The 19,061-nt window shown below is 44.6% G+C and overlaps 1 protein-coding gene across 1 annotated transcript; it reads right to left on the bottom strand.

The window, feature by feature from the left end:
* Positions 1 to 584: 584 nt before the first annotated feature.
* On the bottom strand, positions 585 to 2,461 carry LOC149344987 (cuticle protein 10.9-like). The gene is made up of 3 exons (XM_089542704.1): positions 2,450 to 2,461; positions 1,875 to 2,012; positions 585 to 920 (listed from the first exon to the last, which is right to left on the bottom strand). Exons 1-3 carry the CDS (start codon positions 2,459 to 2,461, stop codon positions 585 to 587), a joined length of 486 nt encoding a protein of 161 aa, XP_089398830.1.
* Positions 2,462 to 19,061: the final 16,600 nt, after the last annotated feature.

Consider the following 19,061-nt stretch of genomic DNA (forward strand, 5'->3'; position numbering starts at 1 on the left):
ATCTCCTCCGAGATGACGGCAGAAAGTATGGCTGCTTTAAACTGATAGTTGTGAGAGTCACTTTTTGCTGAAAAAACTTCGTTGCGGTCAGCATACTATGTGATGAACGTATATTGCCCAGATGGGACGTCACGGAGTACACACTGATAAGTAAATTAGCACTTTTCAAGTTCTCCCACTTCCAACGTACAGCCCCGGTTACGCTAAGAAGGGGTGCACTCATGCTGCTACGCAACAAGAGGTGGACTACAAAAATCATTACCGCTGCACCCTTTCGGAGGGTGAAAAGCGTGGGAGTAAGTCTTGGCTGACTTTTCTTCTAGAATACTGCTTCCTAAGCTCACTGTCTTCACCATATTGTGCGCATTAAGCAATCTGTCTGTACTATTCTGCTGTTCAATGCTCCGCTTCAAAGTGTCATCTTGCAACTTATGTTTCAAAGAAGCATATGCCCATCGGTATTCACCAGTTCGAAGAAACACAACTAGAAAGTGAGACGCTGGCGTTACTATGCGATGTTTATTTTTGTAATGCATGCCTGCACTTTTTGACTGTCTTCTTTTCGTACACTTCAAAATCAGCGCTCAGCCCGACCACGGTCCTTGACCGTAAGCGGCCGGTGAAAGGTAGGCAGGTACAGGAGACGACGCGGACTTGGCCACAACCGGAGCGCGGACTGGTCTGGCGTTGTAGGTGGCGTCGGCGCTGTAACCGGGGGCGGTGCCCGGCTCGTTGGTGTCGACAGTGGCCCGGAATCCATTGGCGTCGGCCACGTAGGTGACCCGCCGGTAGATGCCGTAGGCGTCCCGGTAGCCGTACGACCCGGTCTTCACGTTATTCGAGTCTCCCTTTTCCTTGTGGTAAGACTGCGTGCCGTACTCGTCGACATTGTCGTAACCGAAGCTGTACGGCTGCGGTGGCTGCAGATGACGTGTGAGGAATAAAAATTCCCTGTTAACAACCATTACCTCGTTTGCCGTGTTGGTAACCCGCATGTCCAACATTCTATAACGAACTTTTTTAATAATTGAAAATCGTAAATCAGTGTTTTAGAGGTATCGACGGTAATGGTCTATTTTTCCGATGTTTAGCAAAATGCTTTCAAGTTTTTCCAGCGCTCGCAAGCAGCAATTAATGCCATAGAAAACCAAGGGGGAATGCATCTGACGATCGCAAGAACGATAATAGGACAAAAGATGCTAGCGAGTTGCCGGGAGATCTGCGGGTATAGTTGATTGTTGTAGTGAAAACAACATATATAAAAAGCAGCGTTCATAAACTCTTTCCCATCGAAAAATGACTATGTCCACAATTGTTGGGAGTGAATAAAACAAGCTACTGACGCATCGGCTTGCTATCGAAGGCGTTCTAACTTCCGCAACAGGGCTCACCATACTAAGGTACCTGATAGCCCACTCATAGTTACAATAGACAGCAAAATTCTTGTAATTCCTTATCTAAGCACGAGAGGAGCTGTCATAAATAATTAGCCCGTAACCGATTTTTCGCTAAACTGGAAGCTTCCAACAAGGAGACGATATCAGATCGCATTGCAAAAATTTAACGGCCGTTTTGGCCTACACATATTTGCCATTTAGTTTCTTTCAGAAGTTAATTCTTCGCATAATAATAAGAAAGAAGGGTGAAACGAACGGAGCAGGCATGACTGGTGCATTAATTTGCATTACCGAGCTGACTAAACGTCGTCATTTAACAAAACGACGCTTGAATACAGCATTTAACAGCTGTGGAACTTGACGAAAGTTCTTCGTAAATTGCAGTGAAGATCACTACGTGGCTGAAATCACTACGCGGCCTAAGAGCCCTCATTTCTAGGCTATAAATCAGCTGCTCGGTATCCAGACTCAACGTACGTAAAATGGCTCAGCTGTGGAGACGCCTGGTGTAGCGGCTGCAGCGATGAGCGGGCCCCTGTAGCCTCCGTAGAAGTTGCCTTGAGGACCGTAGGGGCCCTCAGCGAAGGCGAGAGAGAAAAGAGAAGCGACCAGGACCTGGAAAATTGAAGAACGGTAACCTATCCCTCTCTCAAAGCTCAATGTAACACACAAGAATGATCATCCCACATAAAAGTGCCACAGGTGTGAAAAAATCACGAATACGCAACAAATTTGCGTCAGTATTCCAATTGCATATTCTTTGCTATTTTTTTTCTTTACAGCTGGTAATTTCTTCAGTTCCCAATAGTTCGGTCGCTATGAATACGACACTCTCCAATTGATATAAGCTCTTTACATGAAGTCGCTTTTCTTTCTGTGAAGAAAACATTAGACATGCGGGAGGAGAGAAGTCACTGTTAGATTCGATTAATCATATAATTTGATTAATAATATCATTAAAAGCATGTGTTGAATACATATCATTAAACAAAATTACATTTCTGAGCAAATTACGTTGAGGACGTTTGATCTAATGAAGCTTAGGTACCTACCTTGGCAATCATTGTGCCTTGATAGGGCTCAAGCTACTGCAAAATAATCTGTGCACTGTCTGCGACACTTTGCTGTGCTTGGGCTGAGACAAGCAGTGCCAGAGCAATGTGGCTCCTCTGCAGGCATGTCGCGAATTTTATAACGCGTAAGAAAGGGCCTTCCACAGCACATCCTCTTTCCGTTTTCTGGTGTCGTGGGAGGACTAGGAAGGCGCCAGAGAAGTTTATTTTTTTTTGCGACTGCTGACAACAGCACGCTCTGTGCGCGAGGCATTGTCTTCCTCTTATTGTGTTTTCTTCCTTTCACACTTCACGTTTTGTGCCCGCACGCTTTGCTAATTTCTTTTCTACGCGTGAGCGTCGCCTCGGAAGTGTGTTGCGCGAGTTTGGTTGTTTTGCCACGAAAGTGCGGCCCAATGAAAACGCGCCAGTGGCGGTTACGGTGTTTACTGCGCGTGAAACCAGACAGCTCAAGCCGAGAGACGAAGAAACAACGGCCCTAAGGGGATTGGCTGAACCCTAGCCTTTTCACCACCTTGCAGTCCTGGTTTCGCCGTAAAATGCTGGAGCTGCGATGTGTGCCGATGCTGCGCGAACGTTACACAGCCGAGCCCTTTGTTTTACCGGCCTAGTCCGGCAGAGCCGCGAGTGTGCGTAGTGCGCGGTCCGCCTCGCTGCTGCCCGCCAGTGTTGGGAAGTTTCGGACGCAAGTTGCCGAGGCACGTGCAGTGTTCATTGTAAGAAGTGCACCTGTGACACCAGTGTTTTTATGTGAGAGACCGACGCTCTGCTATGCTGTGGAAGAGGGCATCCTTCTCCGTTTCCTCTGCAAACTTGCCCTTAGATGCTGATAAGGAAGGCACTGCTCACGAAGGAAGTGTGCGTTACCGCTGGTGTTCACCGGACCGACGTACAACTGATTGTGTGTACTTGCAAGACACCCCAGGAAAGAAACAATCTCCTTCCAAACGACCGCCCGGGCTTCCACTCGTACAGAACGTCTTAAAACGATTCATTAGGCCTAAAGGCCGGCGAAGGTCCCTGAAGGTGAGTGCTTCGGCCAAAGAACACGCATATGAATCTATGCGAACAGCCGCACGCCAAACAACAACCAAGGACCCCCCTCCCAGCCGGTACAAGAAGCGGATAGCAGCGCAGATGCAGCAGCGACCATTCGTGATTGGAGCATCTGCCAGATCTGCATTCAGCGATCGAGCAGGCCGCCTCCGGAGGGACGACACCTACGCCACTAAAATAGAGTGGGATCTTGAAGAGGTTGTAATGGAACGCGACTACTGGAAGCGGAAGGCTCACGCAGCTGTATGCGCTGTGAGCAAGCTCGAGGAAGCTTTCCACGAAATGTGCGCAGCGCTCCAGGAGATGCAGTCAGATCTCCGTTGCCTCGGATGTCCTTCTCTCGCCTTCGGTCCTCTGGCGGCTATACCAATGAGTTGCCCGTGCGCGAAAGGCGTCCCGAGTGGCATCTGTCCGGATTTTACCACCTTTAAGACCACCAGCCAGTTCAAGCCGTCGGCAGTGGAGAAGCAGCTGCTCAAGAATTTTTGGAGTTCCCACGGCACCATGCGAGACTGGTACTTCGGCAACGACGCTCAAGATAACGGCGACCACCGCTGCGGGCTTTATGGCTAGAGCTATGCAATAGTCTAAAAAGAGTTAGTGCGTCTTGCCTATAGAGATCCTACCACGTGAGTCCCAGATCGCAAAAAAAAAGGAGCGTAAAAAATGTGCTTCCCAAATATCTGAAATTTTCCATGTTTCTGCCGCGATTTCATGGACATTCCTCTGGCATATTCTCAGGACTTTTTCCGCTTTTACTCCTGCATTGCTAACCGTGTATGAAGAATGCAGCAAAACGTATTTCTTTGATGCCGTAGTTACCTAGCCGTATTATCAATTTTCTCTTGAAAAGGGCTAGACCCTGTCGAAGGAAGTAAGCAGACATTGTTTCGAACGATTTTTGACCATCGTCAATATCAGCCTTCGGCAGCACTAATTATAGCGACAGTACTCTGAATCGGCACCAAAGACTTGTACATTGCGCTTCGCTAAAGCTTGCATGTGCGTGGAGCAGTAAAGGCGCCAAGTTTTTTTTTTAGAGGGTAATAAATCCAATACTGACAGCTTCAAATCAGTCTAGACAGTGAGACGCACTTCATTTGTTTTTATGTAATGCGCACGGCTGTTAGCGCACGATTAAGTTGGAGCGAGCCTTACGCTTACCCTGATGAATTCTCGACCATCTGTTTGTATTTTACGGAAAAATATATTTTCGTCATAAAACTGTAAACAGCAACAAAACATTGTCCTTTTTGTTAACTGAGGCTTCCTTCCTAACACAAGGCAGGATTAAGGATTACAAACTTTTTATTGCTCATACTCAAGAGGATTAACCGGGGAAAATTTCTCTCGGCTACCTAAAGAAAGCATAAAAAAAACAGTTTTGTATATTCCCAAAAGGTATCCCTTTCTTACAAGTCTTTCAGCGAGAAAGTAAGCTCCAGAAGGTAGCATTGGAGCCCCAATTTAGGCAAGGCACACAAACTACCAACGCAAAAAAATGAAGATGAAGGGCTATCTCTGCATGGCACTAACATAGACTTAGGTCTTCGCAAGTGCTCTGCATTACCATGAGGAAAGAAGTAATTGTTTTTGTTTTTTTTTCCCTGCAATGTGTACCCCGTGGAACGCAATTTTGGTGCTGCACACGCTTAGTTAAGATTAATCAGTTCTTCTTTTCTTTATTTAACTGAAGCGCTGTGTGTTATTTTCTCAAATAAACTGGTTCCTCTTCCTAACAGTATCAGTTTGTCTTCTTAGCACCATAAACAATGTTATATTCCCCAAAAATTGCGATCACGGCTTTTAGAAAAGCATTCCTGATTTGCCCTTTTAGTGGAATTTTCCGATGCGCAGTATACTAATATTATCCGCAGCTTCATTGGACTCAGCTGAATTTCTGGCTTCAAATAATCTTGCGCGAAGTGCGTTAGGGATAACGGAGAAGAGCAAAGTCTTTGATTGTGACCGAGATATCAGTTTCAGCGCAGGTATACAAGGGACAGGCCGGTCACTGAGAGCTAGCAGGTTCCATCGCTTATGCGAGGATTTTCTTCAAAATCTCATTGCGCGTTTTGATAAAAAAAAACAAAGGGAATAGACACTGAAAAGATAGCGAATTGATTTACCTTCCGGTTGGCTACCGCGAACCAGAGGAAAGAAAAAGGCTACAAAGGTTTCATCAGTGTACGAAACATATATAGCAGAAATGTGCGCAGTCTTGGGGAAAACTCGTTGCCACTAACTCAGCCATTTAAAACAAACGAAAGGGGGCCTCTTGAAAAATATCAAGACTGCTGAACGCCAATGCAGTTCAGAACAAATATTATTTTTCGCTTAAGGTCATTTGTACCACGTGGCACATTGAGTTCAAGACGATTCTCTTTAATTACGCAAGCGTGCCATTTACACGAAACTTTAAAGCTATTCCTAACTTTTAAACACAAATCTTCATCCACAAAACAATCGAAAGGGTCAGTGCATGGACCCAGATGCCTCTGTCTGGAACTGCTCTTTTATATACGGTGCCGGTGAGGAAAGCTCAGCAAACAATAAGCGTACCACTCTCACCATGACAACCGACGATTTGCATATAAGCATGTAAAAGGCGCAGGAAACTTAACAACACAGTTGTTGGGGTGCTTGCATGTCCGTTATGTCACACATCGAAGCACACGGATATGCAGCCACCAAAAGGCATGTCTTCGGCGCATTTGCGGGGGAAATTAAATTCTTTGAATCGAAGAAAAAATGATGCGATATTATAGCGCTAGCGGAAAGTTGCAACATTAACATCTGCCCCCAATTTTGGAGGTTTTTTAATGCACTTTATATAGGCCCTTGGTTCCTAAGTTTTACTTTTTGAAGAATTCGAGTGATAAAAACGGGGCGATATTTTTTTGTTTGAGATTCGGGCACAAATCGGGGTTCTTCTTGCAAAAATTGTCATCAGCCCAAGTTTTTCGGGAACGCATTTCGTAATAAAACAAAATTCCTATTTGCACTCGCTTTTGTGCCGATCAAAAAACCACTCATTTCTGCGGAAGAACTGTTTCTCAAAACGAATTTTTACTCCCCATCTATTACAATCCTTCGGTCGCGTAATATAAGAATCTTTTCCGCCGCATTTCCTGGTGCGTGAATTACATGCCTCCCTTGTACACTGCGATTACAGTAATTCGGCTGTGTTAAGGCGCAAATTTGGGGAGTTGGTAGTTCTTTTAAGGCAAAGCCTTTAATGGCTCATCATTGTCGACAGAAGGTTGGCAGCAGAAGGTTGTCAGCAGAGGTGTCACGCTTTTCTAGTCAGAACAGAAAAAAAAACAGTTTTGCACGATGCGATTCGAACCCCCATCCTTCCGTTTCGCAGCCGAGCGTGCTAAGGGCAACGCTACCTCCTGCCGACGCCTATGTGGTTTCCTTGTCTAGGACGCTGGAGAGTGTTTGCAGAAAGGCGTCGAATCAGACGGATGCCTGCCAAACGTCCTCCAGTGTCTCAAGCATTTAAGATTCACAAACAATTCTGCACTTAACATCTTAACCACACATCAGTGACACAAGCAGAAACACCGCGCTAAAGGCTTTCGCCTCACCGAACTTTAGGTCAACAAAGTGCCCCCCCCCTCCCCCCTGAAGTTTTTAACAATAGCAAGCACAGCGCCCCATAGTGCCAGAAAAAGAAGACGGCACAACGCGCTGTGCTGTCCAGTTCTTTCTAGTGCTGTGGTTGCCCTGTGTATTCTATTTTTGAAAGTAATTCAGCATCACAGCTGCCATTTTAACCACGCAAGATCCCTGCAGACCATTTTATAGCGCTTGATACAGTGATGCTGATTAATTATCTGGTCACTACCATTTGTATTGGCGTCTTGCTTCGAGGAAGTACTTTTAGAGCTTATTGCTCTACGCCACGGTGTTTACGATTGTGCACCTGACTTTGTAGCTTAAGTTTTAAGCGCCCAGAGGAACTTTTGTGCCACTTAAGTCATGCAGGTTGCATTTAAAATTCCAGCTGGACAGATTGGTAGTGATATCTCGTGTTTAGAAACTAAGTTCTGAAATTCTTTTTTCAGTTAATCAAAGGTCAGTACAATATTGACACATCCAATATTATATCGTTCTCCTCAGGGTACAACACAAGACAACGCCATGATTTTACATTAACACCATTAAATGCACGAATTAACACCCTTAAGTACTCCTTTTTCCCCGGAACGATTACAGACTGGAATAATCTGACTAATGATGCAGTAACCCAAACTTCACTAACAAGGTTTGAAAGCCACCTTTAACTTTTTTATAATGTCGTACCGCTACATTTCTGTGTATCGTTTGTACTTTTGGCAATTGTGTTCTTGATCTTATATTGTTGATCAATTGTTTTTGAATTGTTTGCTTGTACCTGAGACCGTTTTGTTGTTTCCAGAATTGATGTATTTCTCTATTGTGTGCCCACCCTGCGAAGGTCTTGTAAAAGATCGCAGTATCATTAAATAAATAAAATAAGTTACTTTTTGAAAACAAGAAAAAAGAATGATGGACTTCACGAGATTCTACATCAACCGACTGAGAGCTTTAATTTCATTTTTCATCTCACGCCGATGAACGACATATTAAGAATGGTGTGGGTTCGTTTTTTTCTCCGAAAGAGCTGAAGACAATAAACGAAGTAAATAATTGGGCTCAGGTATGTGTTGTAGGGGAATACCGCTCAGGCTAAACACGCGTTTCATGTTTGAGCACAACGCTCCGCAGATACAGCAACTCACGGCGTTTTTCGCTTCCCTTTGTAGTCGCAGTGTTCAAAGACTTTTCTGTGTCTAAGAGTAATTTTATTCTTTTAGACAGCGAAAATGGCGGAAAAAGTCGATGAAAGGCTACAAATTTGTTTGTCGCCCTGCGTCTTCGGTGTTTTGGTACTAAATCAAGAGTGCAGGCACTGCTCGTTTAGTGGAAAGGCAGCTTCGAGAAAGTCGGTTTAGCATGTGTTGACTTTTTCGTTTTTTTTTTATTTCTATGCATTAACTAATTTATTTAATACATAATGTTGGCCTCACTTCCTGGTCGCAACATGACTGGCTTCACATCATATTGAAGCTTTTGTTGAATTCCAATGGCAGATCGGGATCAAGTTTTTCTGCTCGTTTTGGATCAGTCGTATTCCAATGGTAAAATGGGAGCGCGAGTTGTATATTCCAATGGCAGATCGGGATCAGGCGTAAATCCCGGATCGCTCCGTGGAGCAGCAAAACTTGATCCGCCGAAATCGGCGGATTTGACCGGAACCTCGCGTGACGTTTTCTTTTCCCCCGCGTCTGCTTCCTGTCGCGACCAGCAGCAGCCGCTTCGTTCCTGTCGTCGCTACGTGGCGAGCCGGGCGAGCCAGGACAGCCGGGCACTTTCCAGTCAACAGTGGACGGCAATGATCTTGCTTCGAACCGTGCGGCACTAATTTTGCCTCATGGAAGGGACAGTTCCGACTCGGGCACTGAAAGCTCAGAGTCCAGCAGTGAATATTCGTCTGAAACGGACAGCGAGCGTGAAGCTGCCGGCCTGTATGCCTGCCGCCGGCAGGCATATTCTTTGTTCGCGTTCATAACAAGCCCTGGAGTAGATGAATGTAAAAAATTAATCATTTTTGAGGATCGTTGGCCAATACCGAGTTGCTGGTAGAAGTGATAACTGCGATACAAGCAAATTTCTTCCCGATGGCCAGTGCAGCTGGCCTGTCTGCTAGCTCCGCTGTTGGAGGCGTCGCAGAAATCGATCATGTCTTTATTTTATTATGAGACGAGGAACACAGTAAAACGTTGACGCTGGTAGCACCTTTACTACAGCGCTGGCCAGTTCCGAAGCGCCCTCAGCTGCGGCATCGATGAAAAACAGGCTTAGCGACGACTACGGCAGCCAGGGAGAAACGTTGGCCGGGGGCAGCGCAGTTCGTCGCTCGGCGTGTCCGCGGGCGGCGTCGTTGCCGAAAGCTCGACTGTCTCGCTGATTGGCTCAGCGGCTTGCGTCTCGCAGTCGCAAGGCCGGAAAATCGAGCAGCGAGCGACTTGCCTGCGCGTCGTCCGCCACTTCTTTCGTGAACGGCAGGGACAGGCTCACTGGCTCTCCGAAGACCGCGGCCGCATACTCGCGTGTTCACGGAGAGTGGACCATCCTGTACATACGCTTTGGTTTTGGTTTTACATTACGGCCTTCGTACTACCTCCTTTTTGTTTCGCCGAGACGGCGTCTGTCAACGCGGAGATCGCGCCTCGCGCAACTCCTGTCGCACTTGAACACGAAGCCAACGAAGCTAGCAGGGCGTCCGCTCCGGCGGCGCGCCTAGTTTCGCGGCTCGCCGCTGCGGCGCTGGCGTCGCCCTCCCGGGGGAGCACTCGTATTCCAATCGTAAAATGGGAGGTAACGAAGCTACGCGCTCCGACGCGCTCCGTACGCGATCCCACGGAGCGGTCTCGATCTGCCATTGGAATTCAGCATTTGTTTATTTGTTTACTTATAGTCTCAGCCCAAGGAACAGCCCTTGCAGGAGCAGTTATAAAATACAACAGAGAAAAGATACAAAGCCTGCGAGAATGCGGTACAGTGGCAGTATCTATAAAAAGTGACAGGCAGTGAACAAAGAAAAAAAATTCATTCCGATTAAGGGCATCAGAAACACCAAATCATGCTAAGAAACATTCATATCTGAGAAGATAAGGACCTCGAAACCAGTAGTAAAAGCACTGACAGAGGAATATTATGACAACTGTATTTGGTAGTTCGTTCCATTCTTTAATCGCCCTTGGTAAAGAAAACTATACATGACGGCGTCATTCAGGGTGACTGGATGCTGTATGTATATATTGTACCTGCGTCTGGAGCGTTGGTCTGGAGAATTTACACAGTACTCAGATAAGTTGATTTTAAAGTGGTTATAAATAATTACATATATAAAGCTTAATCGGTCAGACTTAGTCCTTAGTAGTAAGAAGGGAGGTGTGCACGCCTGCGTGGTTCAGCACGAGATTGCACACTCTGATATTTAGTAAATATTAATCTTGAAGCCAGTGGTGGAACTCTGTGAAATTTAGGCCGCTTTGTTGCAGTGTGTGAGTTCCATAGTATTTATCATATTCGATAACTAGTCTTCTTAGCATAATAAAGGGCTACTCCTCTGGTTATATATATATATATATATATATATATATATATATATATATATATATATATATTGTCACGTTGTAGTGACGGCAGTCCAGCGGTCAGGAAGACACCAGAAAGACTTGCAAACGAAGCTCTTTATTTGGGCTGACTTGCGCCCGCAAAATAACTGAATCACTCGGTGGCGGCGTAAGCAACAAGCATGCTTGTCAATCGTCGAACTACGAATGCCCGCCGCTCGCGGCATTGTTCAATTTGAAGCCGGCAAAGAAACTTCGAGATAACAGGTCGGGATCATCTAGAGTAATCTAGAAACAAGTAGATGCAGCTGTTCATGGCTGTGAACAATCGAGATTAGTCCGGTCGCTTCTCGCGTCACGAACAAAAGTGATAACAACCCTTTCCTGCAGTCTTGAGCGTGAACGAACACTACAATGATACGTGGCAATATATATATATATATATATATATATATATATATATATATATGACAGAAGCCAACAACCACAGAAACCAAGGGGCACAGGGGATTTTTTTAATATATTTATTTTGTGGTGTTGATCAATTTAGAATATTACTGAATATGTTATCGCTTAAAGCTAATTGATAGAAAAGCAGAAGAAAAAACAACCACATGCCGCCGGTGGGATCCGAACCCACGACCTCCGAATTACGCGTCCGGTGCTCTACCTCTACAATATATATATATATATATATATATATATATATATATATATATATATATATATATATCGCGAAGGCCAGATAGGTATCTCCTTTTTTTGTCATTGGTATTTCATAAGCTTACCTCTTTAACACTGGTAACATTCCTTCGGGTACCTTCCCTGGGTTCCAGCCCCCCCCGCCCCCCCATTTCATTTTTTTCTGATCATATAGCTTCTGGGAATAAACCAGCAGCTGGTTCACCATTGCTGAATGCGAAGAAAAGTGCTACTTTAGGTTCTTTCTTCTTTTCCCTTCTGCCTCTTTCGTTGGACCAACATTATCGCCCCCCCCCCCCCCCCCCCGCCCCTGCCCGCGCGGCCAATAGGAGTGACAAGCTCCCGCATTCTTCCACGAAGGTAGCTGCACAGCCACGCACCCTGTCGACCACCTCAGCTCCGCTCGACACACCTTTCAGTAAGCAAGCATGCGGTGCTTAACAAAGCAGCGGTCCCATCTGGGTATTGTATTTCCAGAATCCTTGCACGTTCTGCGCACTCTCCATTGTTTCGTGTGGGCCCCACTCTCCTTTTTCCTATGCGTGCTTCTTTGTGTATGTTTACTTCTATATTTTTATTTCTGTCCAATTATTTCTGCACTCTCTTTCTCGCTCAGACTTGTTCTGTATCCAACCCCTTTAAAAGGGGAAATACCAGCGAAGACAAATCTCTTGAAAAATATTGGTCCTCCGACCGAAAAATCGAGTCAAATAAATACCTGTCCTTTAACGAAGCGTATACTTTGTTATATACTCTTTTAAGCAGTCAAGAAAATTCATACTCTCGCGACCTATACATACACTACAGCGCTTGTAGTGTCTCCCCTCTTTTCTGTGTTTTCTGTCTTAGTTTGCGCGGTTTTTTCCACTATACATACACCGATGCACCGTCGCCACCCCGTCAGTGGGCATGGGAGCAGCGACACAATGTGGTTCACCAATGTCTTTCGTTTTTTTATCCTTCAGGTTAGTCCAGTTTCATCCAAGCGTTCAAATGATGTCTGCCTCATTATGCTCCCTTGCCCATAAGTGCTGTTGGAAAATGTATGCCAGTGTTATTGTGTGCTCAAATTGCTCTTGTCCGGAGACGTTGAATTAAACCCTTGCCCTGGCCATAGCACTCGTAGCAACACTCAGAACCCGACGCCCGAATCTGACAGCGGTGCCATACTCGCCCTTCTGGAGGATCTAAAAATCCGCTCAACAAGCATTGAACAGGGGAAGGTCGAAATATTGAACTCATTTAAAACTATTACATGCAATCAAGAGGAACAAGACGTGAAGGTTACCGATATTTCAAACAGGCTTACCACTGTTGAGACCAAACTTGCGGGTTTTGAATCCTTCCGTCAGGACCTGAATGCTCTCAAAGCAACTGCTGAATGCCTCGCCAAAGAAAATTACTCATTAAGGGCCCGAATGAATGACCTCGAAGATAGATCCCGTAGAGATAACCTCTTATTTTTTGGTATATCTGAAGGCGCCGGAGCCACTGAAACATGGTTGCAATCAGAAGAAAAAATTGTGAATGCAATACAGCAAGAAATGTCAATTACCATTTCTAGTTCTGATATCGCCCGGGCCCACCGAATCGGCATTGCAGACCCTACCAAAACGCGGCCAATAATGGTAAAATTTTCCAACTACAAAACAAAGCAAATGCTTTTAAACGCTCAGTCTAAACTGAAAGATTCAGAGGTTTCTATGTCTGAAGATTTTAGTCCATCTACAAGGCATGCTAGAAAAAAACTGGCAGAATTTGCGAAGGAAACTGCGCCTAACACGCGCTTTAAACTGAGGCACGTACTGCTGTTATTCTTAAACAAGAAATGCTACACCTATTGTGCTGAAAGTGATAAAGTTTGTGAACAAACTAGCGTGTATGCTACTACTTTACGTGTTGATTCTAGTGCCGCGGGCGGTTCTGATGATTCGAGATAGCTGGCTGGGCGCTTTCGTCCGCGTGCGCAGCCGATCTCTGGAATTTCAGTGCTTTAAATTTCACCAATATACGCAGTGTTGTGCGAAATCGTGATGACCTTTCCTGTGCCGCCGATACCACATCGGGCGACATTATTGTCTTAACGGAAACACGGCTGAATGGTTGTGTTAAAAGCACGGAAATCCTCGCTAGCGAAAAGCGGTACTCCATATTTCGCCGTGATCACGCACTCGCACGGGGTGGCGGTGTTCTGCTCGCCGTCTCAGATCATCTTGAAAGCCTTTACATTGATATTCCTACGACACTGGAGTTTTTATGTGTTCTGATCACGACTGAATATCAAAAACTTGTACTTTGTGCACGCTACCGTTCGCCTTCAACTGGGATTGGTTTTTCCAGTGAACTTCATGACACGCTAAGCGCTGTGTGTGCCAAATTTCCGAATTTTCCTGTTTTTTTATTTGGTGATTTTAATTTCCCTAAGATTCCCTGGTCTAGCTTTCCGTATTCCACTACCAACTCTACGTCAGAATTGTTTAATTTTTTAAATGTTTGTTCAGACTTTTGCTTAACTCAGGTAATAACGCAGCCTACAAGGGTCACATCTTCAGCATCCAATGTATTAGACTTGCTGCTAACAACAGCCCCTGATGCTGTATCTAATATTACCTACTTATCAGGTATAAGCGATCATTCTTTATTACATGTCATGTGGAACTTCCCTGCTCGAACGTCGTATAACAATGTAAAACTAATATATGATTATGCTAAGGGAAATTACACTGCGATCAATAAAGCACTTGAAGACTTCCTTGACGAATTTCTGGCAAACTTCAACGAAAGATCTGTAAATACAAATTGGCACCTCTTTCAGAAACAACCTTTGCGAGCTGGTCCACTTGTATATTCCTCGAAAAAAGCTTTTAACCAACTGGCAGTGTCTATGGTACAACTGCTCATTAAAACGTCTGGCAAACAATAAAAGGAGGCTTTTCCGCAAAGCTAAGTCTTCTGGAAAGCGTGAGCACTGGTCAGCACTCCAAAAACTGTTAACAGTTATAAGAAGTCTTTGAAGGAATCGAAGAACTACTACATTAATGTGACGTTGCTGACGCTTCTAACGAGCAACCCCAAAAAAATTTGGAGTAGTGTCAATCAACGAGACCAGTCACTTCTCTCTCTCGTTGACTCTCATCACACCCTATTCCAAGCGCTGACGTCGCTGGCATCTTTAATGAGACCTTTAGTGCAGCGTTTTCAAGTACCGCAACTGACATTACTGATATTAGAGACTATGCATGTAACATAAGCTATCCAATGGACCCTGTCAGGTTTAGTTATCAGGGAATTATTAACATAATTAACAATTTGAAAATCTCCTCTTCTTGTGGGCCTGATAACATTAACACCAAAGTCCTGAAGAATACTAAAGTGTACTTCGTAATTTTTTTACTGAAGATATGTGAACAATCGCTTCAAACAGAAGATATACCACACGAATGGAAACTGGCTAAAGTGATTCCACTCCATAAAACTGGAGACAGGCATTCACCCCTTAATTAATTATCTTCCAATCTCATTAACTTCCATTTCCTGTAAAATCATGGAGCATATAATTTTTTCTCAGTTAGCTAGTTTTCTTGAATCATTTTCGTTTTTCACACCTACACAACATGGTTTCAGGAAGCAGTTTTCCTGTGAAACACAGTTATCCTGCAGCAACGAAATTCATTTGATTCTTGATGAAGGTTCAGAGGTCAACGTCATTTTTTTAGATTTTTGCAGGGCTTTCGATAAAGTGTTCCATAGTCTTCTGTTGTATAAGCTTCCTCGTCTTCATATCGACCCAAATGTTCTAGTATGGATTCGTTGTTTTTTAACTAATCGCTCGCAGTTTGTCTACGTTAACGGTCTTCAATCCTCTTCTATGCCGGTTACGTCTGGGGTACCACAAGAATCGGTACTCGGACCCTTGTTATTCCTTGTGTACATTAATGATCTGGCTAACAATATAAAATCCTCGATCAAACTTTTTGCAGATGATTGCATACTGTACCGTGAAATTAAAAACACTAATGATGTCAACTTATTGCAAGCTGATCTTAACTGTATTGCTGACTGGTGCATTAAATACAAAATGCAAAGCCATGCGCTTTTCACGTGAAGGCGTCTCGCCACCAGCCTCTTACAGCATCAACAGTGCTTCGTTAGCCCCGGTTACCTCGTATAAATATTTCGGTGTACATCTCACTTGAAACTAATCCTGGAACCAGCATATCACCTACATTTTTGGAAACGCTAACCGCATGCTCGGTTACATAAAAAGAAACTTTTCTAATGCACCCACTTCAGTCAAACTCCTTCTTTATAAAACACTGGTTCTTTCGAAGCTTGAATACGCCGCGTCGATATGGGATCCTCATGCTAAGTCACTTATATCTGTTTTGGAAGCTGTTCAGAACCGTGCCGCTCATTTTATCCTTCACGACTATGGCCGTACATCAAGTGTCACAGAAATGAAAAGCACATTGTCACTACCATTACTTTCACTGCGCCGAAAAATTTCAGGACTCTGTCTTTTTCTTAAGATCTACAATTTCAATCATGTTTTGAAAAACGCTTTGCTTATTCCACCCACGTATGTTTCATCGCGCATTGACCATCCACGCAAAGTGGGCGTTCCACCTTGTCACACTACTGCTCGCCAAAATTCTTTCATTCCAACTACATCATACTAGTCGAATCACTTGCCAGCAGATGTGGCCCTCACCTACGATCTCGAGCATTTTAAGAAAAAGTTGAGTGCCTGCGTTTCTTGCTCATGACATGAGTGCCCTTCGGTTAGTAGTGGGACATGATCTCTGTGTTCTTGATCTGTAGTTTTGTTTTTGTTGGTTTTTGTTCTCTTTTCTCGTTTTTTTTCTTCTTCGTCTGGGCTTCCATGAATTGTTGAAATTTGCAATAAGTCAGTGCAGTGAACAAAATGTAGTCCTGTAACCCGTGATTGTATTTATTTTTTGTTATCTGTGTTTGTTCCACTCCCCTCAATAATGCCCGCAGGGCCATGAGGGTATTCGATATATATATATATATATATATATATATATATATATATATATGTGCCCCTTGGTTTCTGTGGCTGTTGGCTTCTGTCGTATATATATATATATATATATATACGACAGAAGCCAACAGCCACAGAAACCAAGGGGCACACGGGACTTTTTTTATTATTATTTTTTTAACTTGTGGTGTTTATAAATTTAGAATATTGCTGAATATGTTATCGCTTAATGATAATAGATTAGAAAACCAGAAGAAAAAACAACCACATGCCGCCGGTGGGATCCGAACCCACGACCTCCGAATTACGCGTCCGGTGCTCTACCTCTGAGCTACGGCGACGGCTGTCAAATCTTCTGCTTTCGGGGGTATTTATGTTTACAAGTAACCTAACCTTGAGAGTGTTCATCAGCGCCACCCACGTTCATAAGCGGCGGACGTGGAACGTCCTCAGTTACCGCAGGTGTGACGTAGAACGTCATCGAACGAAGAGGGTGGAAGCTGCGTGAGAACCCTCTTATGCTTCCTATGGCGTCAAGGCTGCCAGAACCGAGGCCCTCGCTAAGCAATTAAGCAAACAAGGGAAGGGGATGAGGGGCTCGTTATAAATACGACAGAAGCCAACAGCCACAGAAACCAAGGGGCACAGGGGACCTTTTTTTTATTAGTATTTTTTTAACTTGTGGTGTTGATCAATTTAGAATATTGCTGTATATGTTATCGCTTAATGATAATAGATTAGAAAAGCAGAAGAAAAAACAACCACATGCCGCCCGTGGGATCCGAACCCAACACCTCCGAATTACGCGTCCGGTGCTCTACCTCTGAGCTACGGCGACGGCTGTCAAATCTTCTGCTTTCGGGGGTATTTATGTTTACAAGTAACCTAACCTTGAGAGTGTTCATCAGCGCCATCCACGTTCATAAGCGGCGGACGTGGAACGTCCTGAGTTACCGCAGGTGTGACGTAGAACGTCATCGAACGAAGAGGGTGCAAGCTGCCTGAGAACCCTCTTATGGTTCCTATGGCGTCAAGGCTGCCAGAACCGAGGCCCTCGATAAGCAATTAAGCAAACAAGGGAAGGGGAATGAGGGGCTCGTTATAAATACGACAGAAGCCAACACCATAGAAACCAAGGGGCACAGGGGACTTTTTTTATTATTTTTTAACTTCTGGTGTTGATCAATTTAGAATATTGCTGAATATGTTATCGCTTAATGATAATAGATTAGAAAAGCAGAAGAAAAAACAACCACATGCCGCCGGTGGCGTTGATGAACACTCTCAAGGTTAGGTTACTGGTAAACATAAATACCCCCGAAAGCAGATTTGACAGCCGTCGCCGTAGCTCAGAGGTAGAGCACCGGACGCGTAATTCGGAGGTCGTGGGTTCGGATCCCACCGGCGGCATGTGGTTGTTTTTTCTTCTGCTGTTCTAATCTATTATCATTAAGCGATAACATATTCAGCAATATTCTAAATTGATCAACACCACAAGTTAAAAAAATAATAAAAAAAGTCCCCCGTGCCCCTTGGTTTCTGTGGCTGTTGGCTTCTGTCGTATTTATAACGAGGCCCTCATTCCCCTTCCCTTGTTTGCTTAATTGCTTAGCGAGGGCCTCGGTTCTGGCAGCCTTGACGCCATAGGAAGCATAAGAGGGTTCTCACGCAGCTTTCACCCTCTTCGTTCGATGACGTTCTACGTCACACCTGCGGTAACTCAGGACGTTCCACGTCCGCCGCTTATGAACGTAGGTGGCGCTGATGAACACTCTCAAGGTTAGGTTACTTGTAAACATAAATACCCCCGAAAGCAGAAGATTTGACAGCCGTCGCCGTAGCTCAGAGGTAGAGCACCGGACGCGTAATTCGGAGGTCGTGGGTTCGGATCCCACCGGCGGCATGTGGTTGTTTTTTCTTCTGCTTTTCTAATCTATTATCCTTAAGCGATAACATATTCAGCAATATTCTAAATTGATCAACACCACAAGTTAAAAAAATTATAATAAAAAAAAGTCCCCTGTGCCCCTTGGTTTCTGTGGCTGTTGGCTTCTGTCGTATTTATAACGAGCCCCTCAATCCCCTTCCCTTGTTTGCTTAATTGCTTAGCGAGGACCTCGGTTCTGGCAGCCTTGACGCCATAGGAAGCATAAGAGGGTTCTCACGCAGCTTCCACCCTCTTCGTTCGATGACGTTCTACGTCACACCTGCGGTAACTCAGGACGTTCCACGTCCGCCGCTTATGAACGTGGGTGGCGCTGATGAACACTCTCAAGGTTAGGTTACTTGTAAACATAAATACCCCCGAAAGCAGAAGATTTGACAGCCGTCGCCGTAGCTCAGAGGTAGAGCACCGGACGCGTAATTCGGAGGTCGTGGGTTCGGATCCCACCGGCGGCATGTGGTTGTTTTTTCTTCTGCTTTTCTAATCTATTATCATTAAGCGATAACATATTCAGCAATATTCTAAATTGATCAACACCACAAGTTAATAAAATAACAATAATAATAAAAAAATTCCCCTGTGCCCCTTGGTTTCTGTGGCTGTTGGCTTCTGTCGTATTTATAACGAGCATCTCATTCCCCTTCCCTTGTTTGCTTAATTATATATATATATATATATAGGAAGGGGAATGAGGGGCTCGTTATAAATATGACA

This window comes from Amblyomma mixtum, chromosome 5, assembly GCF_055824585.1.
Source record: "Amblyomma mixtum isolate Tamu chromosome 5, ASM5582458v1, whole genome shotgun sequence".
NCBI lineage: Eukaryota > Metazoa > Arthropoda > Arachnida > Ixodida > Ixodidae > Amblyomma > Amblyomma mixtum.